Raw genomic sequence first — 23197 nt, forward strand, 5'->3', positions numbered from 1 at the left:
ATAATTCCCATGCAGTCCCACCAGTTCCATAACTTACAAGGGAAACAGATAAGCTACAGAGAGCTGCGAGTCCTGGAGTTATTTACACCGAGGGAGGGCAGGAGCAGGAGACAAAGCAACACGTTTACAAGAGAGGTATTTACAGCACGGACACACAGGCCCCCCCCCACCCCTCACCTCATGGAACCACAGCAGGTCAGGTTGGGCCCGTGGTGCCCCGAGGCTGGCAGGGCTATTTACAGTATCTCACATATTAACAGCTTTACAAAGGGGGAGTTTCTTCTCATGTATATATATATATATAATATATATAAAAAAGAAAAAAAAAGAAAAAAAAAAGAAAAAAAAAAAGCACCAAGTGTCTGGATAAGAAGTCACGGGGGGCCTCCACGGGGGCTAGAGAATGCGAGGGCCGGCTGGCACCCGCGGCGTCACCGGCTGATGTCCCGGCTCGAGTCCCACAGTTTTGTGCTGGGCTCCATGCCCAGCAGGTCGAAGAAGGGGTGTTTGAGGGCCTCGGCCAGGGTGACCCGCTTGGAGGGCTCGTACTCCAGCATGCTCTCGATGAGGTCGAACAGGCGGTGGTGGTCCTCGGCCTCCGACGTCAGGTAGCGCTGCGGGGCCGAGGGGACAGGTCAGGAACGGGCTGGGACATCCCCCTGGGCTAAGCTGGGGCCATCCCTCAGCCCAGGCCTGAACTCTGGGCTCCTCTATCTGGGACAGAACTGCTGGGTTTTCACATACACCCCCCCGCCCCTTTCCCACTTCCTGAACTCTCCATGCCTTCCTCTTCCACTTGAGGTTAAACTCAGGCTTCCTACTCTATTCCAAGGTTCCCTCAGGAAGACACCAGCCCGAGCCTTTTGCTAGCTTGAGCCTGCCCAGAGGGAGAGCCTCTACACTGACGAGGGGCTGCTGCCCACCCTCCTTACCCGCAGGGGTTTGCAGTTCTCCCGGACGTAGCGTCCGGCCGAGGTGTTCTCGTCCCAGTCCAGGCGCCCGTGGTAGAAATACTTCTGTTTCCTGTTGGAATAGCAGGTGGGAACAGGTTACACCTGAGCACAACACAACCCTGAAGCAACAGCAACGTGCCAGCCCTGGCAGGGCACACGCATGGCCAGGGGACCCAGGGAATTCCCCCTCCAAAGTGGGATCCCCTCAGGGAAAAACCACTGCCCGTGAGGCAGGACAGGCTGCAACACCTGCAGGGCCCTTGCTCACCTCGTCTTCCTGACCATCCGGGAAGGAATTGGCCCCAGGATCCTCTCCATCATGGCCAGGTGCTCCCGGTTGTCGTGTGTCTGAGAGAGAGAAATGTAAAGGGAAGGCATGGAACACATTGCTGTGGTTCTGCCCCCCAGCCCTGGCTATCCCCACCCACCCAGAACCCCTTCGTGGCCAACAGCTCTCCAAGGCAGCAGTGATGGAGGGACCCCCATCAGCCCCAGGGGCTCTGGGCTGTGCTGGGAATCAGCCAGAATCCTCTCTCACCAGCTGGGAAGTAGCCACACCACACGGAGTTCTCACCTGGAACAGGGTGAAACCCACATAATACTCAAAGATGATGCAGCCAATGCTCCACACGTCACAGGGCTGGCTCCAGCCAAGCTCTGAAAAACAATGTTGTTTAAATAAACGATCCAGTTATGGCCCAGGATTTCAAATCCCTCTCCCTTTTTAAAAAACAAACAGGTGGAAAACACTTCCCACTCCAGCCAAGCCCCACCAGCAAGGCACTGCAGTGCCAAAACACCAACTGATAATCAGGGAATCATTAAGGCTGGAAAAGACCTCCAAGATCATCAAGTCCAACCTTTGACCCGTCACCGCTTTGTCACCCAGACCAGAGCAGTGAGTGCCACATCCAGTCATTTCCTGGACACCCCCAGGGATGGTGACTCCACCACCTCTTCCAAGGCCTGGCAACATTTTTTTGTGGAAAAGTTCTTCCTGATGTCCAACCTGACCCTCCCCTGGCACAGCTTGGGGCTGTTTCCTCTCGTCCTGCTCCTTGTTCCCTGGGAGCAGAGCCCAACTTCCCCTGATTCCCCCTCCTGCCAGGGAGTTGTGGAGAGGGAGAAGGTCCCCCCTGTGGCTCCTTTTCTCCCAGGCTGAACAACCCCAGAATAATGACATGGCTATAATGACAAGCTTCACAGAAAACAGCACTGGAGAGCTCTTAAACAAACACTTCCCATCTCCCAGGGCAAACCCAGGACAGCTCCTGAGCGATGTGGAGGCCCAACACTCCCCAGCCCAGCGGGCAGCACCTCGAGGGACACCCCTTCCCCGGGCAGGGACCTACCCAGGATGACTTCAGGGGCCCGGTAGTGCCTGGTGGAGACAATGGTGCTGTGGTGCTCGTGGTCAAACGTGGCGCTGCCAAAATCCACCACCCTGATGGCCGTGTTCTTCACGCTCCGCTCGTCCCGCTTCTGCACAGGCAACAACGGGATAAGTCACCCAGGAGCCCCAAGGCAGGCACTCAGGGCCCTTCCTTACACACCACGGGAAGGGAAAGCTTTGGGGGCCCCACAGCTCAGCCCCAAACAAGCTCCCACCACCAGCCAGCTGCACACCTGGGGTCCCCGTGGCTCACTTCTCACCGCCTGAACAACAGGCAGCTCGTGCAAGACGCAGACCCAAAGGGAGTGCAGGGAGCCCCTGTCGCCTGGGACACATCCCAACCTTCCCCCCCCGGGTCAGGGACACCAAGAACACAAGAGCAGACCCGACCCCAGGCAGTGTGTTACCTTTTCCAGGTTGTAGGAGAGCTCGTAGTCCGAGTTCACAAAGAGGATGTTCTCCGGCTTGAGGTCGGTGTGGGTGAGTTTATTGTCGTGCAGAACTGGGGAGGCAAAGAGAGTCGGGGTGATGGGGCAGAAGCAGAGCAAGGCTGCACCCACATCACTGCTTCAGTTTGCTCCACTTTAGCCCACATTTAGCACTGGGTGAGAACAGGCTGGCCCAGGCCAAGATGCTTCATCAGAAGCACAAAGATTTACTGTATTGATCACCAGAAGGGCAATGGGGTGGATGCTCGAGTGCCCTGAGCTACTGCCAGCCCCACAGGCCTTGGAAAACAAACAGGATTCATTCCCAGAGGGGCAGGAAGGCACAGTAAAAACTCTCTTGGCTCTGGGCCATCAGTTGCACAAGTGTCCCGGTCCCTGGGAGCTGCACAGCTCTCCAGGTCAGCCCAGTGCAGCAGGGAGAGGAGCAGGGAACACTTACACTTCACAGCCTGGCACACCTGGAAGGCCATGTGCCGTACTTGGTGGATGGGGTAAGGCAGGTAGTTGTTGTCCTTCAGGAAGTCGAAGGTGCTGAGCCCCAGCAGCTCAAAGGAGATGCACATGTGGCCATGGTAGTCAAACCAGTCAAACATCCTGACACAGAGACTGACAGAAACACTCCAGTTGGGAACAGCTCTGCGGTGCCACCCCTGCGCCAGGCTCCTCCTTCCGCTGCTCAGTCTGGACCCCACGGCCTCCAAAACCAGCCAGGATCACCTTCAGCCACACCACACCACACCACACCAAGCACCTCTCCTCCATCCCACCCCTGGAACCAGCCCTTCCAGTGCAGCACCAGGAGCACACTCACTTCGTGTTCTCGGGATCCTTCTCGTTGATTTTCTCCAGCACGTTGATTTCCAGCCGAGCGGCCTCTTTGTACTTCTCTACGTTTTTAATGATTTTGAGAGCAACACGTGCACCACCCCTGAGGGAGAAAGCGCAGGGTGAGCCATGAAGAGGGGGCAAAAGGGCTGTGTCCCGTGGAAGGGACCTTCTGACCACAGCACAGCCTCCACCACCCTTGCTGGAGCAAGTGGCTGTTTTTAAGGGGTGTCCACCAAAGCTGTGCCTTTCCCCTCCCCACATGAACAGCCCCAAGGCTTCCCCCAGCACACAGGCAGCCCAAGAGGGATAGTGCCCAGACCAGCAGAGGACACTGGAAGCCAACAGACTGATTTTCACCCCCCCAGGCTCCCACATTAATCCCAGAAAGGCTCTGCTGCCAGCTGTGGGTCCCCCCTCTCCCCACGTACCTCCGGTGATCCATGCACTGCACCACTCTGCCGAACGTGCCTTCCCCCAGCGTGCTGATAATCTCATCTGGGAGGGAGAGAAGGAGAGGGAAGGAGCTGAGAGAGGGAGCAGGACCTGGCTGCAGCGATACACAGGGCAGAGGAGAATGCATTGCAACACCTAACCTGCAACACAGCTGGAGAGACCGGAGCAGCGGAAGGCTGACACCGGCTGCACAAGGCAGCTGCCCTAATTCCCTGGCACTTCAGTAACAATACACAATATAAAACGTAGCTTTTTAACAAAAGGGGGAGGAAAAAGGAGAGGGCTTTCTCTTTAATAAACAATGAAAATAAAATGAAACAGAAAGATAAGACAGATCTGCGACTGCGATGGGAGCTTAACTAGAGAGCTAAATTATGTTACGATTTGGCTGTACATCTTTCTTGTAGCCAGTCGCCGACGCGATAGATCAGATGCCCCTCGTCGTCGTCCTCCACACTCTTGGCCCTTCTGCTGCTCTGTCGACTCCGCTGCTGGCCCAGGCAGACAGGGAATTCATCATTCACCAATCAGATTTTCAAACCAGCGCAGCAGCCAGCGTCACGCATTGGTTGGTTTGGAAATTCACATGGTTGGTTTGAGGAGGGGTTGCAGGAGGAGATTCCCAGCCAATTCATACGGCACAGAGGAATATATAACGATAGGGATATTGCAAGGGAACATGTCAAGATACAACACACTAGCTCAGAAAAGAAAAAAAAAAACAGTTTCGCTTTTCGTTGTAGCCAAAAAAAGAAAAAAAAAAAAAAAAAGAAAAAAAAAAAAAAAAAAAAAAAAAAAAAAAAAAAAAAAAAAAAAAAAAAAAAAAAAAAAAAAAAAAAAAAAAAAAAAAAAAAAAAACGGAAAAAAAAAAGTGAAAAAAAAAATAGAAAGAAAAGGAAAAAAAAAAAATAAGAAAAAAAGAACCTACAAACAGCCCCACCCGAACCAGTGTGAGAGCAGAGCTGTCGGAGCGCGGGAGCCGAAGGGGGCATGGAAGGGGCCGGCTGCTCTTGCTCCCACGGGGGCTCAGAGAGGAACAGCACCAGCCTTCGGGTCCTGGGGACCCCCTAAACATGCCAGAGGCCACAGGGAGGGGGCTCCCGGCAGCCCCACGGCCACCAGGGAGGAAGGGCAGAGGGAGGCAGGTGCCCAGAGGTCCTGCACGAGCCCAGGCTGCCCCCACAGGCACCTCCATCCCACTCCAACTCCCACACAGCTTCCCCCAGCCCCGACACTCAGGGAAAGAGGAATTCAGAGATTTCCAGAAGCAGCTCTAGGGTAACAGCAACCCATCCAAAACCGAGAGTTTACAGGGACTGCCTGGGGAAAGATGGACACTTCTTCCCAGACCCTCCCCCGAAGAAGGTGATCCTGGAAGGACTAAATTCCAGGAGAGAAGCAGAGCCCCAAAGGGAACAGGGACAGCCTGGGATGAGGCAGATAAGAGGTTTATGCCAGAGAAGAGAAAATTCCTGCCTTCGGTTCCTCAGCTAAGTATCCCCACACCTGGGAGCAACCGGCCCAGCAGACTTGGGACCCGAATCCAGCCCCCAATCCCCTCCCTGGACACACAGCCAGGACAGACCAGGCAACACTGAGAGCTCCACACACAGAGCAGAGACCGTGTCTGGGGTCTAACAGAAGTGACCAGCAGAACAGACAAGAAGAGAAAGCCAGGAAGAGCCTGGGATGGTCGCTGCCTCCACCTGAGCTGAGTGGTCTGAACGCTCTGCTCCTCCGCAAAGCCCCTCGCACGGCACCCCACGTCAGCTGGGCCCACCCAGGAGGGTCCTGCTCGGGAGGATCAGAGCCAGGGGCTTCCTGCCACGGCCCAAACCAGGGACCACGGGGATAAGCCACCCGTCACAGCCTCTCTCTGGGCCTGGGACCAGCTGAACGCGGCCGTTTTAGCCTCACACACAATCCTGCCTGGTTGGGGCTCCTACACAGCTCTCCAGGGGCGTCACCAAACGGGAGGAGCCACGGCACCACCCCAGGGACACGCCTGTCCTCCCACCTGAGCGGGCAGCACTAAGAGAGAGGGTCCGAGCCCCCCCCACCGTGCCCGGCCGGCGCAGCAGGAACTCTCTGCACCAAAAAACCTTCCTCCTCCACTCACACACACACACACACAAAAACACACACACAGTTCAAGCCGAGTCCGAAAAGAGCCGCTTAGAAAGTAAGTAGAGTTTTTTTTCTACTTACCCAGCTCGGCCCCTGGGAGAGAGAAAAGCTTTTTAAAAAAAAAAAAAAAAAACAAACAGGGCAGGCCCGGCCAGAGCAGGATACTCACCGATGAGGAGCGGCTAAAGGACCGGCTGCGGCGCCGCCTCCGCCTGTGCTTACGCCGGCTGCTTTTGCAGCTGCGGTAGCTGCCCTCGCGGTCCCGGGAGCGCCGGTACTCGTAGGAGTGGCGGTACTCGGGCTCGTAGTAGCCGTCCCCGCCCCGCTCGCGGCTGTAGTCGTTGCGCCGGTAGCTGTCACAGTAACGCCGGTCGTAGGCCCGCCGGTCCGCAGAGTGGTCGTCGTAGCTGAGGAAGGAAAGGGGGGGCGCAGTGGTGGGTGTTGGGGGTGCGGGAGGGATCATCAAATCCTCCCAACCCCCCCCAGCTCTGGTGGGGACACCTCCTGCTAGTGGTTTTATCCAGCCTGGTTTTGAGGCGTTTTCGGGGACTGAATTAATTTAAATTAAGTTGAATTCACCTCGGGGATTTTAAAGCTGTAGTAGATTCTGTATTTGACTGGTAGCCAGTAAGAGAGTCGACCTTCAGGATTTTGCTAGTGAAAAATTTCCATGTGTTTCAGAGACCTCCGCAAACGAAAAACGGCTCAAACACCTGAAAACTGTTTAATTGGGCAAAAATTCACTGCATGGTGTTTTCTGTTGAGAGCACTGATTGTTTACCTGCTTAGAAAATCCACAGCCTGCCCGTTCCAGGCCCTCACCACCCTCACAGTAAAAAATTTCTTCCCCTCTTTCCATTTGTACCCATTCCCCTTGTCCTGTCACTCCAGCTCCTGATGAACGGGAGCAGTCTCTGTCTGCTTTCCTGGTAGCCCCTTCAGATCCTGGAAGGTTCTCTGAGATCTCCACACATTTTCTTCTCCAGCCTGAACCTTCCTAACTCTCCCAGCCATGTGAGGGACACTCAGGGACATGGCAGGAGCTGACGACCCCCAGACTTGGTTAGTCTGGAGAAGAGAGGACTGACAGGGGGGTTTCATTAATGCATATAAACCCCTCCAAGGCACATGTCAGGACGGTGCCAGGCTGTTCAGATGTGCCCAGCGACAGCATGAGGAGCAATGGCCATAAACTAAACCACAAGAAGATCCACCTCAGCGGGAGGAAGAACCCTGAGATTAACTCAGCCGGCGTTAATAGTGCCAAGGCTGTGGGTTCAATCCCTGTGTGAGCCATTCACTTAAGAGCTGGACCTCCTTGTGGCTCAGAATACTCTGTGGTTCTGCGAAGAACAGGCTAGAACTGCGAGGGCAAACCCCAAATCCCCCCAGGGTGCGTTTCTCTGCGCTCTGGGTGACCCTGCTTTGGAAAGGGGTGATCTCCAAACCCAACCCGCAGCGAGGGAGGGCAGATCCGAGGCCGGCTCACCTCCGGGATCGGACGTGGTAGCTGTCCTCCCTCCGGTGCCGCCGGTCCCGCTCGCTGCTGCTCGACCGCGACCGCGTCCGCCGCCGCTTGTGCTTGCGGCTCCGGTAGCGCTCGTGGTAACTCCCGCGGCTGCTGCGCTCCGACGAGCGGTACCTTCGGGAGTGAGGCATCTGTGGGGACAGCAGGGACCCCCATCAGGCACCCAGGGACAGCGGGGACCCCGGCAGGCATCCCTGGGGACAGGGACTGGGGCGCAGCACCCAGCTCAGCGGCGTGTCCCGAGTTCTGAGAGTGGTTTTTGGAGTCCCCCCGGGGGGGTTTTTGGAGTCACCCAGGTGTATTTTGGGGTCCTTGACCACCCTTTTCTACCCACAGCACCCTGAACACGGAGGATAATTAGTCTGAGGGTGTCAATGCAGATGCGCAAGACAAAGGGGGACGAGACTGTGAGTGACCAAAGCCACCCCTAAACCAACCCTGGCACCCCCAAATTCCTCTGAACCACCCAAAAATCCCCCCTGAAATCCCTCTGAAACCAACCCTGACGGCCCGAAATTCGTCCAAACCAACCCTAAATCATCCCAAACCCCCTCAAAGCCCACATCCATATGCTGGGCACGGATGACCCCCATTCCCAGGGATCCTGCTTCGTTCCCAGGGACTCTCGGTCCCGTTTTTCCCATTTTCCCTGAGAATCAGATTGGGATCAAGGCCCTGAAGCAGCACATCCACATCCCTATTTCCCTGTAACTATTTTTAGGGGTGAAGTTTCATTTTATCCCCATTTTTGCCTTTATTTTTCCCATTTCTCCAGGATGTTGTCCTGGGACTCTCCTTCTTCCCTGTTCCCATTCCCACATTCCCATTTTTCCCCCAGAAGCAGGATTGGATGGAGGCCCTGAAGTGGCACCCATATCCCTCCCTATTATCCATGTTTCGGGACCAGGATAGATCCCCTATTCCTAACCTTTTCCCTGACCCTATTTCCATCGATTTTCCCATTTTTCCTGTGCTTTTCCCCCACATTCAGGTTGGGAATCAAGGCCCTGAAGCAGCACCAGTGTCACATCCCAGGGAGGAGGGGAGCACCCCAGAGGAAGGTGAAACGAAGCCCTGCATGTCACCAAAGTCCCTGTGCAGCAGTAACAGGGACACCCACGGGGGCAACTCCCCAGGAGACACCTCTGGTTTGGTGCCAAGCAAGGGACACCCACACCTGGGGGGGTCACGAGGGTGGGGAAGGGTCTGGAGGGGCCACAGGAGAGAGCACTGGGGGAGCTGAGGGGAGAGCTCAGGGGGCTGCAGCTTCCTCGGGAGGGGCAGCCCTGATCTCTGCTCTCTGTGAGCAGGGACAGCACCCAGGGAAGAGCTGGAGCTGTGTCAGGGCAGGGTCAGGTTGGATCTCAGGAAAATCCTTCCCCCAGAAGGTGGTTTGGGCACTGAACAGGCTCCCCAAGGCTGCCAGAGCTCCAGGGGTGTTTGGACAACACCCTGAGGGACAGGGGGGGATTGTTGGGGTGCCCTGAGCAGGGCCAGGAGATGGAATTGGATGATCCCCTTCCAGCTCAGGGTATTCCATGGTGCAATTCCCCGAGCCTGTGGGAAATGCCCAGGAGCAAACCCAGCCTTCCCAGTGCACATGAACAGAGCCCTGCAGACCCCCAGCTCGGCCCCTCTGGGGGGAACACGAGAGGTCAGAGCCAAGGAGACCCCCGGGGTGAGATGGCACAGCTCCAGCTCTCAGACATTCCCCACACCTATTTCAGCTCCCCGGGCGCGAGCAGCTCCACCTGCCTCGGCTCCACGAGCACGAATCACAGAACCACGGAATGTGGAAGGGCTGGGAGGGCCCTCAAAGCTCCCCCAGTCCCACCCCCCGCCACGGGCAGGGGACACCTTCCACCAGGCCAGGCTGCTCCGAGCTGGCCTTGAGACACTTCCAGGGATGGAATAACCCGTGCCAGGGCCGGCAGAGGAGCCCGAGCTCCCTTTGCCCACAGAGCTCCCGCAAAACACCCCCCCGGCCGCCTCCCCGCCCCGCGCTGACATCACCGGCCTGGCTCGGACAGGCACAACCGGCCCGGGGATGGGGTGACGCGTGGGGGGAGCGGGCTCGGGACCCTCAGGGCTCTGCGGGGCGGCTCCTGGTCCCCCCCCCGGGGCCTCCTCGCCGACTGCAGGGAGCGCCGAGGCCGGGGCCGGCGGGACGAGCAGCGGGGCCGGTCCGGGCGCGATGATGGCGGCGCCGGGCGGGGCCTCCCCCGCGCGGGGCCGGGAGCACCGGGACACCGGCAGGGCCGGGCCATCCAGACCCGCCGCCGTCGCCCTCAGAAACACCCACACCGTGCTTGCCCCCTTCCCCCCGCCCTCACCGGGGACCCGCCGCGGACCGGGCCCTGCCCGCCCGCGGCCTACCCGCCCCCACCCCGCCCGCCGCGCGTCACGCACCGTCCTCGCAGCCAGCCCGGTGCGCTTGTCCCACAGGAAATCCGTGATGGCGGCCGAGGGCCCCGCGGGCCCCGCTCCAGCTCCTCCTCCTCCTCCTCCTGCCGCCGCCGCCGATCCGGGTCCTGCCGCCCGCGGGGCCGCGCACGCAACGCGACGTGACGCGAGGGGCTGGGGAGGGAGCGCGCACGTACGGGCGGGATGGAAAAGGGGGGGGGCGGATGCGTCACGGAGGGAGGGGCGGAGCTACTCGCGATGGGGGCGCGGCTTCTGCGCCACGCCCCCCTCGCGTCCTTCTGGCGGGGTCAGAGAGGATGGACACGCCCACTCCTCACACAGAGCCACGCCCCGTCCCTCTGACGGTAGAGGGGCGGGGTTATAGCAGAGAGGGGAGGGATGGCCCCGCCCACCGCCTGCTGGAGCCCCACCCCGCCCTCCCCGGGTTAGACATGAGGGGCGGGGACTAGTGAGCTTCGCCCCGCCCACCCATTCAAGCCCCAGCCCCGTTTGAGTGGCCGCGCCCATCTCTCCAAAGCCACGCCCCTTGCTCGCCATATATGGGTGTATAAACTATGGTCCCACCCATTTCATCCAAACCGCGCCCCTCCTGGGCTTATCAGACTGTAACGGGGCGGGGCTACACCCGAGTGGGCGTGGTCTGCCCGGTGATGCCCCGCCCCGCCCTGCCCCTCCCCGCCCCGCCCGCCGCGGGGTCCCGGCGCCGCCGCCGCTCCCGGTGGTGCCGCCCGGGCCTCGCCGCTCCCCGCGCCGCCGCTCCCGGTGCTGCCTCCGCCGCCGGCGCCTCCTCCCCCCCGGTTCCCGGTGCTGCCGCCGCGCCCGCGCCCGCGCCGCGCGCAACAGGCGGGCTCCCGGCGGAGCGACAAACCCGCCCCGGCGTGACCGAGCGGCCGCGGGCGGCCAGCGGAGCGCCCGCCTGCCCGCCCCGGGGCATGTGCGGCGGGGCGGCGGGCAGGGCGCCCGGGCAAGGGCGTTTGAAGGAAACGTGAGGCGCGGCGGCGGCGGCGGCGGCGGCGGCGGCGGCGGGATGGAGGCGGCGGCGCCACGGCGGAGGAGCCCCGAGCCGCGGGAGAAGCCGCCGGTGCCGGACGGGGAAGCGGCGGGGGCGCCCGCGGGGACGGCGGGCGCGGCCCCGGCCTCGCCGGCGGCGACGGCGGCGGCCACGACGGAGCAGATCGTGGCGGAGGGCGAGGCGGCGGCGGCGGCGGCGGCGGGCGGCACGTTCGTGCAGCGGCAGCTCGGGGCGATGCTGCAGCCCGCCGTGAACAAGTTCTCGCTGCGCATGTTCGGCAGCCACCGGGCCGTGGAGATCGAGCGGCAGCGGGTGAAGTCGGCGGGCACCTGGATCATCCACCCCTACAGCGACTTCAGGTGGGGACCCCCGGGCCGCCCGCCGCGACCACCCCCGCCACCGGCAGCGGCACCGGCGCCGATCCCCTCGCGTCCCCGGTGCCCGCTCCGGCTCCGCCCGGTGCCCGCCGCTGTCCGTGGTGCTGAGCGCGGCCCCGCCGCCGTCGGGGCAACAAGTGCCGGTGGCCGGGGCTCCGCACCCCTCCGGGGAGACGGCTGCTCGTCCCCGGAGCCCCGGGCCGCTCTGTCCCAGCCCTTTCCCCGTCCCCGGTTATCCCGCCCGCACGGACAACTCTGTTCTGCCTCATCTGCCCCGCGGCGTTCCCGGTGCCCCGGGGGGCAGCAACAGCCCCGCCGAGCCCCGGAGCTCCGCTGACCCGGCCCCGGGCGTGCGGAGGCGGACGCAGGGACTGCCCGGCTGTGCCTCGGCCCCGGCAGCTCCCCCCGCCCTTCTCGGTGGTGTTTTTAATTTGGTGAGCAGCCACCACCTCCCCCCCCATCCCCCGGGACATGGAATCCCGCGGCTGGAGCAGGGCTGGGCACCCGGCGAGGAGCCGGGCCTGGCTCGCGGTGTCACCGGGATCACCGCGGGAGCGCGGGGATGGATGATGTGGGAGGAACTGGGTGTCACGGGGATGTTGAGTCATATAGGGTGGGCTTTCTCCACGGGGGATGAAGCTGCCAGGCAGTCATCTCCCCGCAGCAGGCTGTGACACGGCTGATGTCCCCAGCCTGGGGGGCACCTCGGAGTGGGGCTGGCACCCGCGACAGGTCCACAGCACCTGTAACCATCTCCCCTCATCGCTGGGCCCCGGCCATGCCGGCCCAGCACAATACCCAGGGCTGCCAGCCCCGAGAGCCCTTTTCCCAGGGAAGCCATCCCCAAGTTTGGGAGCCTGAGCTTGGCCAGGAGCTGCTTGTGCAAGCGGTGCCATGAGGGGAGCTGGCAGGTGGACAGCCAGGGGGATTACACCGGTGTTTATCACATTATGGGGATACACAAAGGCCGTGGAGATCAGGGCCCCGAGCGCTTGGCCTGACACCGAGTGAAGGACAGGGCCTGTCCTAAAGAGCTTAAGCCTAAATCTGACTCGAGAGCTCTGGGCAGGTTCGGACACTGTGGGGACAGTTTCCCTGCTCAGGACGTGGTGTTTCTTGGGGCAGAGTGTGGAGGTGAGGAGGCAATTGCTCAGCCCCTCCTGCCTCGGCCGGTGTCTCCTCACCTGACCCAGCAAACCCTGGAGATGGCAAGAAGGTGTTAATTTGTGAGAGGCTCCTGATCCTTCGATGGCTCCTGACCTTGGGGTGGGCTCCTCAACCCTGGGGTCGCTCCTGGCCCTGGGGTGACTCCTGACCTTGAGGTGACTCCTGACCCTGGGGTCTCTCCTGACCCGTGGGTGGCTCCCAGCCCTGGGGTGTCCCCTGCTCCCCGCCAGGTTTTGGTGCTCTCTCAACTGAAGGAGTGTCTTGTGGCATCACGACTTCCCCTCCCCTCCCTTCCCTCCCCTGCAGAGATCTGGTACCCGAATCCCAGGGTGGGTGCAGGGTGGGAAACACCCAGAGACTTCCATCACCTGCCAAGGCTGGTTTGGATCCTCCAGCACTAAGAGTTGTCCTGAGGTCACCTTTGGAGATTTGGGTCTATACCCACAGCCAGGGCTGGGGCTAATGGGGGCAACACCAGATGGGAGCTGGACTTGCTTTCCCAGGGGCCCGGGGAAGGCTCTGAGCTGGGATCCCAGGAATCACGAGCCTGGTGGAGGAAGGCTGTTATGTGTCTGCCTGAAGAATGAAAACATCCCAGGGGCATTTGCATATGAACGGGGATGCTGGATGTCCTGACATAACCAGCTGCTCCTGGAATATCTTGGCTTTTCCTCCAAAGCCTCTGAGCTCATCGAGTCTCAGCAAAAGGAGGTGGATGAGGGGTGCTGCAGGCCCGGGGCTGTGCAGCTCCTGCCCGGTGTGCACCGGCAGCTCCTTTGGAGACAGATATTCCTCCCACCTTCCCCTGCTATTGGCATTGTCTATCCTTGCTTGGCTGCAGCCTGGCTCACCCCAACAGCCTCCCCGAGTCCCTCGGCCGCCCCAGGAGCTCGGCTGGGTTTGCATAACCAGCAAAGCTTATCCCAAATCCTGCTAAGCCAGCCTGGGTGGTGGCGGGGAGCTGGCGGATGACAGGGAGCTCCAGGGAGCAAAGCCCCCGTTCTCCCCGAGTTCTCCACGGGGCACACGTCAAGTTTGGGATGGGGGGGGGGTGACACGTGTGCGTGCGCTGTCACGCCACCAGGAGATGAGAGTGACAGCCAAGCCCCTCGAGCTCCAGCCCCCCACTCCCACACACACAGGAGGTGACGTTTGCACCCCCAGACCCCTGGCCCGGTGCCGAATCGCTCCTCTCCACACGCGTTTACTCACATCTGTCCCAGCCAAGCAGCGGGGTCTTACTCATGCGTGTGGGCAGGCACGTGTGTCCTCAGCACCTGCCTCTCTGTGCTCTGCTGGACTCCAACTCTGAGCCTGGTTTTGCTGTCTAACCCTACCTGTGTCCTGCCTCTCCCCACTCCATCCCCGCCCTGCTCCGTCCCCCGCGTCCCCACCCTGCAGGTTTTACTGGGACCTCATCATGCTGCTCCTGATGGTGGGCAACTTGATCATCCTGCCCGTGGGCATCACCTTCTTCAAGGATGAGAACACCCCTCCCTGGATCGTTTTCAACGTGCTCTCGGACACTTTCTTCTTGGCTGACCTGGTGCTGAACTTCCGGACAGGCATCGTGGTGGAGGACAACACGGAGATCATCCTCGACCCCCACACCATCAAAATGAAGTACCTGAAGAGCTGGTTCCTGGTCGACTTCGTCTCCTCCATCCCTGTCGACTACATCTTCCTCATCGTCGACCTGGAGACCCAGGTGGACTCTGACGTCTACAAGACAGCGCGGGCCCTGCGCATCGTCCGCTTCACCAAGATCCTGAGCCTGCTGCGCCTGCTGCGCCTCTCGCGCCTCATCCGCTACATCCACCAGTGGGAGGAGGTGAGAACCCCTCGGGGGTCACCCTGGTTGGGGTTTCAGGTCAGCTCAGAGGTCCCTGGCTGTGTGGTGTGGCTGGCTGGAGGGCAGGGGGGGCTCCGAGGACCGTTCTAGGAGAGGAGTTTCCCTGCAGCTCCACCCCCCTGCCTGTCCCCCAGATCTTCCACATGACGTACGACCTGGCCAGCGCCGTGGTGAGGATCTTCAACCTCATTGGCATGATGCTGCTGCTGTGCCACTGGGACGGCTGCCTCCAGTTCCTGGTGCCCATGCTGCAGGACTTCCCCGAGGACTGCTGGGTCTCCAAGAACCACATGGTGGTGAGTGCCCGGGCAGGGGTGATTCCAGACAGGATCTGCCACGGCAGGGAGAGGATTTGGTTACACATCTCCTGCTCCAAGGCTGGAGCTGCCTGGAGCTCTGTGCTGCTGAGCAGCATCTCTCTGCTCACAGCAGTGAGATGGGGCACAGGGAATCTTTGCCTCAACTTCCCATCTCAGCCCAGCTTGCTGGTGCTGATGAGAATCCCTCAGGGAGGGGACAGGGCAGTGGGGCTCCTGCCTCCTCCCCAGAGCAGGAGCTGGTGCCACCTCAGAGCTTTGCACCATCCCAGTGCCTCCTCCTGGAGCAGAGCTCGACCTTCTTAGGCTTGGACACACATCAGCGACCCTTTTCTCTCTGGGCTTCTCAACTCCCCAGCTTAGGGAGGGGGGACTGGTGATGGGGTCCATCCCCTCAGCTCCATCCCACAGCCTGTCCCTCGCCCGCAGAACGACTCGTGGGGGAAGCAGTACTCGCACGCCCTGTTCAAGGCCATGAGCCACATGCTCTGCATCGGCTACGGGCAGCAGGCACCCGAGGGCATGACCGACGTCTGGCTCACCATGCTCAGCATGATCGTGGGGGCCACCTGCTACGCCATGTTCATTGGCCACGCCACCGCCCTCATCCAGTCCCTGGACTCCTCCCGCCGCCAGTACCAGGAGAAGGTCAGAGGGGTGGGGGGAGAGCTGCGGGGAGAGCCCTGGCACGAGTGGGTCCGGCTCTGGCACCTCTGCCCTTTCCACTCACCCTGGGGGTGTGGGGAGGGACCTCAGGCTGCCCATTGGGGTAGAGACGCCCCGTTCATCATGCTGGGGTTTGCACCCTGACATAGTGAGACCCCCATCCTGGTGTCTGCCCTGGGAACCCCTGGGACGCCCTCCCTTCTGCCCCGGAGGTGGCCTTTTGGGATGGGGCCCTGGAGTGGGGGTGAACCCTCACTTCTCCCCACCGAGGAGAGTGGATGCATTGTCTGGCCATGCAGCGGGTCCCAACTCATCCCTGTGTGCCTCCCCCTCGTCCCCACAGTACAAGCAAGTGGAGCAGTACATGTCCTTCCACAAGCTGCCCGGGGACACGCGCCAGCGGATCCACGAGTACTACGAGCACCGCTACCAGGGCAAGATGTTTGACGAGGAGAACATCCTGGGGGAGCTCAGTGAGCCCCTCAAAGAGGTGGGGGCAGCCACCCTGGGATGGATGACCCCATGGGGGGGAGAGGGGCCGGTGCTCGCTGGGGCCAGGCTGGGTGACATCCCTGCCCCTGACCCCACAGGAAATCATCAACTTCAACTGCCGCAACCTGGTGGCCAACATGCCCCTGTTTGCCAACGCCGACCCCAACTTCGTGACCGCCATGCTGACCAAGCTGCGCTTCGAGGTCTTCCAGCCCGGGGACTTCATCATCCGCGAGGGCACCGTGGGCAAGAAGATGTACTTCATCCAGCACGGGGTGGTCAGCATCCTCACCAAGGGCAACAAGGAGACAAAGCTGTCTGATGGCTCCTACTTCGGGGGTGAGGCTGGGCTGGGGGGCCTGGAGAGCTGAGGGGGGTGAGAGCTGCCCGGTTGGGGGCGGAAAGAAATTGGGGTATCGCTGATGTTTCTGCCTCCCCATCCCCCCTCTTGCCCAGTGCCAAAGGCTTGGCATTCACCTCACCCCAGGCTCTGGGGCACAGAAGGATGCCCCCCACGTTCTCCTGGGGTTCCTTGCTCAGCAGATGGGATCAGAGGGGTAGTTGGAGTGCTGAGGGCTGGGGTAGAGGGGGCATCCACCACCCCACCACCAGGGAGGAGGGGGGGTTTAAATCAGAACATCTGAAACAGTTTATAGGTTATAGACACAAGTCTGAGAGGAAAATAGGCCAGGCCACCACAGCAGCCAGGCCTGGGTCTACATGGCCTGGGGAGAGAGGAAAAGGCCGTTCCTGGCCATGGGCATGGCTGTGGCTGTCCAGGCTCTGGGGTCTGTCCCTCCTCCCGAGCCGTGCTCCACTCTTTGCAGGGTGTTGGGGTGCCAGGCGGTCCTGTTCCCGCTCTGCCTGCTGGGAAAGGGGTGGATGGCAGTGCCACCCTGACCCCCAGCCCCGTGTCCCTGCAGAGATCTGCCTGCTGACCCGGGGCAGGCGCACGGCCAGCGTGAGGGCCGACACCTACTGCCGCCTCTACTCCCTGTCCGTGGACAACTTCAACGAGGTGCTGGAGGAGTACCCCATGATGCGCAGGGCCTTCGAGACGGTGGCCATGGACCGCCTGGACCGCATAGGTGAGGAGAGATTGAGCCCTCTGTGCCCGCTCCCGGGGGCCACATCACCCCGGCCCTGCCAGGTGACGGTACCCCAGACCCTGTGGATCACAGCACCCAGTGCCCAGCAGTGAGGATGGGGGGGGGGGGGAGCACACAGGCAAGGAGCCTGCCCCCAGGATCCCTCTCTCCTCCAAGGCAGTGCTACAGAACTGGTTTCCCAGGGGAACCGTCACCCCCCCATATTTGCACTGTCTGGTGCTGGCCAGCTGCTTGTCCTCGCCCCTCCCTGGCTGTGGAGGACAGGCAGGATCCCAATCCCCATCCTGGAGCCCTTGGAGCCAGGACTCCTGTGTTTTGTCCCTGCTGCTTCCTCCGCCCCAGCCCGGACCCTCCCCAGGGTCTTGCTTGCCCTGGCACGCCGGTCTTTACTGTCCCTTCCCCGCTGCCCCCCTGCCCTCCACAGTGTCCCCGAGAGCAGGGTTGGTGACGCTCCCGCCCTCCCCCCAGGGAAGAAGAACTCCATCTTGCTCCGCAAGCGAGCCGAGCACAGCTCGGGCCCCATGAACACCGAGATGATCCAGCAGATCGTGAAGCACGACCAGGACATGGCCCACAACATCCAGGACCTGCAGCAGATGGCGATGGGCCGGGAGCTGAGCGGGAAGCCGGTGATCTGGGAGCCGCTGGTGCACGCTCCCCTGCAGACGGCGGCCGCCACCACCAACGTGGCCATCGCCCTGACCCACCAGCACAGCCTGCAGGCCCACATCTTCCTGCCGCCCTCCTCCATCTCCAGCCCGCTCTCGCCCGACACCACGCTGCTCGCCAAGCCCGTGCGCCGCTCCCAGCCCAGCCTGGGCGGCTCCCGGCCCTCCTCCGTGAGTTCTCCGTCCGGGGCGCAGTCCCACCTCCAGACGCCCGCGGCCGGCTCGCCCTCCTCCCCCATGGTCCAGTCCCAGGCGCCGCTGGAGAGCGGGGCCCAGAGACCAAGCCATGGGGCGCAGCCCCTGCCACGAGCAGCGCAGAGGGCGGAGATGCCGGCGGGGGCCAAGCAGCCCCCGGGCGGCTCCCAGCCCCAGCTCTCCAGGTCCCGCGGCGCCTCGGTGTCCACCTCGCTGCTGCAGCAGGCGGCGGGGGCGGCGTCCCCCAGCTCGGAGCAGGCGCTGCCGCCGGGGAGAACGCTCCACTACAGCCTGTCCCGAGCCACCGGCTCCCACATCTCCCTCCTGATGCAGCCCCAGCAGCTGGTGAAGCACAGGAGCATCCAGGGCCTGCCGGTGGGGCGGCTCACGCAGGATGTCCGGCTGCTCTCCGCCTCCCAGCCCTCCCTCCCCAACAAAGTGGCCCAGCAAGCCGAGGGGAGTTCCTTGAAGCAGGGCAGGAAATCCGCGGGGAACCTGGCCCGCAGGTCCTCTCCCTCGGTGGCCGGACTCCTCGCCAAGCCGTGCCCGGGGGTCCCAGCCCAGCCCTCGCACCCGCAGCAGATGCCTTCAGGATCGCTGGCTCAGCCCGCCCGCCCCGCACCGGGAGCCTCCACCCCGCAGTCCCCGGTCTCCACGTCCAGGCAGGCAGCAGGTCCCTCCCGCAAGGGCTCCGTGGCCTTCAGCCCCGAGGTGGAAACGGGGAAGCCCAAACTCCCGTCCAACATGTGAGTCCCGGCGGCACCGAGCGCAGGCAGGAGGGACCCGGGAGCCCCGAGCCGTGCCGGGGGGAAGGTGAGCTGAGAGGCGGCACCCGGGGCCTTGGAAAGGCTGTTTCGGGCACGGGGGCAGGGCAAGGATGGGCATGGAGCAGCCTCAGAGCTGGCCCAGCTGGGTGAGGAGGGGGCTCTGCTGAATGCCCCGGGGGGGGGGGGGAACCCTGGCCGGGCTCTCCCCTCCTTGTTCATGACCGTCTGTCCTGAGTCCTGCCCTCATCCTGGAGGCACAGGACAGGACAGAATCCTCGCCCCAGTTCTGGCCTCTCTGGGGAGTTCAGCTCCCCACAACTGCCCCTTGGGGGCCGGGCCCCCCACGCTGTGCCCGCGCATCCCAGGGCCCGTCCTCGGGACGGGGCTGGCGCTGGCGGCTCCTCCAGCTTGTCCTCTGTCACAGCAGTGGCCACCCCACGCTCTCCTCGATCCCCAGAGAGCTCTGCTTTGCTTTATGGGGCAGGAGGGAGAGGCAGCCCCCCGGGTCCACTGCCGGGGTGGGCGGAGGGGGATGGAGACCGTGGCAGGGGCTCCCCAGGCAGGCAGAATGTGGGGGCCCAGGGCCAGCAGAGGCCAGGTCCCCCCTCCCCAAGACCTGGGGGCAGGTGCCAGGAGCTGGGGGGTCCTGGGCAGGGCTCCCCTGGTGTGAGGAGTGCCAAGCAGCAAAGCTGGGGGCAGAGGGGTCTCCACTGAGCGGCCCCCCCAGTCCCTCTCCCCGGCTTGAGGGAGCATCTTGCCTCGGAGGTGCTGAGTCCCTGCAAGGTTGGGATGTGCTGCCAAACAGGTCCCACACCCGGGCACTGTGGCCTGGGGATGGCCTGGGGGGACCCCACTGCCTGTGGCTCTGGGACGATGCTCAGAGGGTCACACTGGGGGAACCCCATTGCCTGTGGCTCCAGTAGGATTTTCAGAGGGTTAGTCTGGGGAAGACCCCTCTGTGGCTCCAGGAGGATGTTCAGAGGGTCAGCCCGGGGGGATCCTGCTGTGGCTCCAGGAGAATGCTCAGAGGGTCACTGGGGAGACCCCTCTGCGGCTCCAGGAGGATGCTCAGCCCGGGCTCTGCTCCCCGTGCCCTGCCCTGCGGTCCCGTTTCCAGGCTGCCTGGAGATGTCAGCCACCAGCACCGCAGCGAGTGAAAGGCTGTCGCCAAGAGATGCCAACCCCGGGCAGCGCCCGGGGCACAGGCGGGGCTGTGGGGTCACCCCCTCCTCGGGGTCCACGCAACCGCCCCACGCCGCCCCTCCAGAGCCAGTAGTCTGCAATGTGTGTTCGAGCCGTGGCTCTGCCGAGCAGCCGAGCTCTGCTTACAGTGTCGCTTTGGACCAAACCGTGTTCAGTCCTGGTTAGAGTAGTGTCCCCTCCGACCCCGCCACGCTGCCGCCAGCTGCTTCCCACTCCCGGAGTCAGGAGCCATGGCTTGTGTGGTGCTCCGGGGCTCGCCTGCCCCTGGGAGGGGCCCGCAGGACCCCCGGCACAGCGGGCGAGCTCGCGTGTCCCCGTGGTACTTTACCGAAGTTGAGGTCTTCAGTTCTCCCCCCTCGTGTTTTGGATGTCGGGAGCAGCCTCCCGGAGCGCAGGGCTGCTCTGGGAGCCCACCGGGAATCCCGGCTTCTGCCAAGAGGGGATGTCCAGCACTGCCTTTTTTTTTTTTTCCCCCATGGACTTCAACTCCCCTTCCCCGCCCACCCCCACGTCCCCCCACTGCACCCCCGCGGTCGGTGTCCCCCGGGCAGCCCCTCGGGCAGGGGTCTTGCATCACTGCGTGATGTAGATGTCTTAGTGGTCATCCTGGTGTCCCCCCTGCAGAGCACGCGGGCCGGCCCGGGTGGCACCGGGAGCGGCTCCACTCCCGGCGACCGAGCCACTGGTGCCCCCTCCCCGCGCTGGCAGCCGGAGCCACCCCGTGCTCCTGTCCCCTCATCCCGGTGGGGAGGCACAAGGAGGGGGCTGGAGGGGCTGTGGGGGTGCCGGCCGTGCTCGAGTTTAGCCACCAAAGACCATGACCCTCCACTCTTGCACTCACGGCAGTCCATGTACAGAGCTTGTAGTTTTCATATCGCAGAGGATTTAAAAGCGGTTTTTTTATTTTTTGGTCGTTGTACATAATGGGTTTAAATAATAAAGAGAGATTCTGAGCTGGTCTTGGGGGGAGCCTCTTTCTGCGCTGCCTGGGGTCCCCCCAGCGCCCTGCCCGGGGGATGGGATGGGATGGGGTGGGATGGGATGGGATGGGATGGGATTGGGATGGGATGGGATGGGACAGGGAGCATCCTGGCCCTCTGCAGAGCCGGGAGCAGCCAGGACATCCTCGGGAGCCCGTGGAGGGGCCTCTCCCCGGCCCCACAGACCCGCGAGGCACCGCAGCAGCCCAAAGGCAACAGGTCCCCCTCCCGCCCACCCCAATCACTTTCGGCCCCGGGGAGATTAGTGTTTAATCTTTGGTTATTTTCCCCTTCCATCTCCCTTCCCTTTATTAACGCGGGGGGACGGGGGGAGGGGCGGGTTTGATTGCAGAGCAGACTCGAGGCATTAACGTGATTAAACGAAGGTCACACAGTGCAAGGTGGGCTGGGGAGCCGCGGTGCCCTCTTTGCTCTGCCACTCACCTGGCGCAGGACTCGGGGCTCAGGTGTGCCCTGCCCGCACCCCCAGAGTGGCACAGGCAGGGGGCAGGCAGGATGTGGGTGCCGGCAGGACAGGGACGCAGGCAGCACATAAGTGCAGGCAGGGTGCAGGCAGGATGCAGATAGGGTGCAGATGCGGGTAGGACACAGGCAGGGTGCAGGTACAGGCAGGGCTCAGGAAGGATGAAGGTGCAGGCAGGATGCTGGTGCAGGCAGGAGGCAAGCACGGGCAGAAGTCAGGCAGAGCACAGGCAGGACGTGGGTGCAGGCAGGACGCAGTGACAGGCAGGACATGGGTGCCACCCCTCCCATGCCCCGCTGACTCTCCCCACCGCAGCCCCACATCCCCGGGGCAGTCCCTGCCCGCAGGGCGCTGCTGGCAGCCCCAGCGTGCCCCCCTCTACCCCCCTCCAGCAATTAGGCTCGGTGACACACGATGAGCTCAGCGCTGATTAGCGGTTTCTCTCTAATTTGATTATTTCAGATTACCCCGCGGCCAGCCCGATTAAGGGGGCACGGGGGCTGCCCGGCCCCGAGCCGCTCAGAGGGGCTGCCGAGGGCCGGAAGACCATTCCTTGGGAATGAATTCCAGCCGGCGTCCCGTGTCCTGTTCCTATTCCAGGGCTATTCCATCCAGCCTGTGTCCCACGCCCCATCGGCTGAGGCAGCGGGGCAGGGACCGGAGTCCCGGGGCACGGCAGAGCCCCGGGGGTGAGGGCAGAGCCCCCATGCCCCCCCCGGTGCCCAGTCCCCAAGGACGCCCGTCCCTTGGGGGGCCGGTGACACCGCCCCGAGCCGCCGCGTCCCCGGCGGCGGGGAGGGAGATTAGTGGGCGCCACGGAGGGATTAATTAACTCGGGTGAGCCGGGATTAGGGGATTCGGGGGGATTCGGGGCGGACGCCAATCTGTGGGGCGGGGGCCGGGGCAGGAGCTGCGGGCAGCAGCAGGGGAAGGAGCCACGGCGTGTGCCCACCCAGGTCACGCCTGCGGGGTCCCCTCGGGGGTCGGTGGGGAGATGGACCCCCCACCCGGCACCCCGGCACGTGTCAAGTGCACCGCACCCCATACCTGTACAGCACCCCACACCTGTGCTGCACCCCACACCATAGGGTATGGATCCTGTAACTGCATCGCACCCTATACCTGTAGGGCACCCCACACCTGTGCTGCACCCCACACCATAGGGTATGGAACCCTATAACTGCACTGCATCCCAGAACTGTAGGGCGCCCCATTCCCCCAGCTCTCCCCCCCCAGCCCCAGCACACACTTGTCACCTGTCACCTCCAGGTGCATCCCCAAATTCACCTGCCGGGGATCCGTTTGGCCCTGCCCATGAAGCCACGCCCATCATCTTAACCCCGCCCTTCGGTCAATCGGTCACGCCCAGGCCACGCCCCTCCCCCGCCCCCGCGCTCCAGCCGGGCTCTCGCTCCATTCCCCCTCTCCACCAATCACCCGCGTCGGTCCCGCCCCCGCAGCGCTCCTATTGGCTCATCCCGCTTGGGCTCATCCTCGCACGATGAACCGGACCAATGAGCGCCGCCCCGCGGCCGCCCCGCCGGCCCCGCCCCTCGCGCGGGACACGCCGGGAGTTGTAGTCCAGACATGGCTCATCCAGCCGCCTCTCCCGCGGGCCAGGACTGCGAGTCCCGGCGTGCCCCGCGCGGGGGGGGCGGGGCCAGCGGGACCGAAGAGTCCGCGGGCGCCGAGTCCGGGCACGGGGGAACCATGAACGGCACCAGCACCGGCAGCGGCTCCGCGGCGGCCGAGA

General features: G+C 62.8%; 2 protein-coding genes across 5 annotated transcripts; one reads left to right on the forward strand and one right to left on the reverse strand.

Moving 5' to 3' along the window:
* Positions 1–351: 351 nt before the first annotated feature.
* On the reverse strand, positions 352–10277 carry CLK2 (CDC like kinase 2). Of its 3 annotated transcripts, XM_027906459.1 has the most exons (13): positions 10141–10277; positions 7693–7862; positions 6373–6610; positions 4471–4564; positions 4052–4118; positions 3607–3723; positions 3235–3401; positions 2754–2848; positions 2306–2435; positions 1528–1610; positions 1222–1301; positions 933–1023; positions 352–614 (listed from the first exon to the last, which is right to left on the reverse strand). In XM_027906459.1, exons 2-13 carry the CDS (start codon positions 7860–7862, stop codon positions 432–434), a joined length of 1515 nt encoding a protein of 504 aa, XP_027762260.1. In that variant the 5' UTR covers positions 10141–10277; the 3' UTR covers positions 352–431. The 3 variants fall into 3 exon arrangements, with proteins under 3 accessions (XP_027762260.1, XP_027762259.1, XP_027762262.1); XM_027906458.1 differs by lacking the exon at positions 10141–10277 and having other exon boundaries at positions 4471–4567; XM_027906461.1 differs by lacking the exons at positions 4471–4564; positions 7693–7862; positions 10141–10277 and having other exon boundaries at positions 6373–6462.
* A 905-nt stretch (positions 10278–11182) lies between these two features.
* HCN3 (hyperpolarization activated cyclic nucleotide gated potassium channel 3) lies at positions 11183–18803 on the forward strand. Of its 2 annotated transcripts, none has more exons than XM_027906456.1 (8): positions 11183–11526; positions 14113–14542; positions 14698–14859; positions 15310–15528; positions 15890–16036; positions 16137–16377; positions 16962–17126; positions 17616–18803. In XM_027906456.1, exons 1-8 carry the CDS (start codon positions 11183–11185, stop codon positions 18758–18760), a joined length of 2853 nt encoding a protein of 950 aa, XP_027762257.1. In that variant the 3' UTR covers positions 18761–18803. The 2 variants fall into 2 exon arrangements, with proteins under 2 accessions (XP_027762257.1, XP_027762258.1); XM_027906457.1 differs by having other exon boundaries at positions 11421–11526; positions 14277–14542.
* Positions 18804–23197: the final 4394 nt, after the last annotated feature.

Source organism: Empidonax traillii, unplaced genomic scaffold (genome assembly GCF_003031625.1).
Source record: "Empidonax traillii isolate 1590-97213 ecotype Southwest subspecies unplaced genomic scaffold, ASM303162v1 scaffold1298:size161147, whole genome shotgun sequence".
NCBI lineage: Eukaryota > Metazoa > Chordata > Aves > Passeriformes > Tyrannidae > Empidonax > Empidonax traillii.

Excerpts from the sequence above, each read along its gene's own strand:
- CLK2 (XM_027906458.1), bottom strand. The coding sequence starts at position 7,862 with ATGCCTCACTCCCGAAGGTACCGCTCGTCGGAGCGCAGCAGCCGCGGG. Across the intron at positions 4,568-6,372 it reads CCTTTAGCCGCTCCTCATCG|CAGCGGAGTCGACAGAGCAG; the intron begins GTGAGTATCCTG and ends TGCCTGGGCCAG. Across the intron at positions 4,119-4,470 it reads CGACTGGCTACAAGAAAGAT|ATGAGATTATCAGCACGCTG; the intron begins GTACAGCCAAAT and ends TCTCCCTCCCAG.
- HCN3 (XM_027906456.1), top strand. The coding sequence starts at position 11,183 with ATGGAGGCGGCGGCGCCACGGCGGAGGAGCCCCGAGCCGCGGGAGAAG. Across the intron at positions 14,543-14,697 it reads ACATCCACCAGTGGGAGGAG|ATCTTCCACATGACGTACGA; the intron begins GTGAGAACCCCT and ends CCTGTCCCCCAG. Across the intron at positions 15,529-15,889 it reads GCCGCCAGTACCAGGAGAAG|TACAAGCAAGTGGAGCAGTA; the intron begins GTCAGAGGGGTG and ends TCGTCCCCACAG.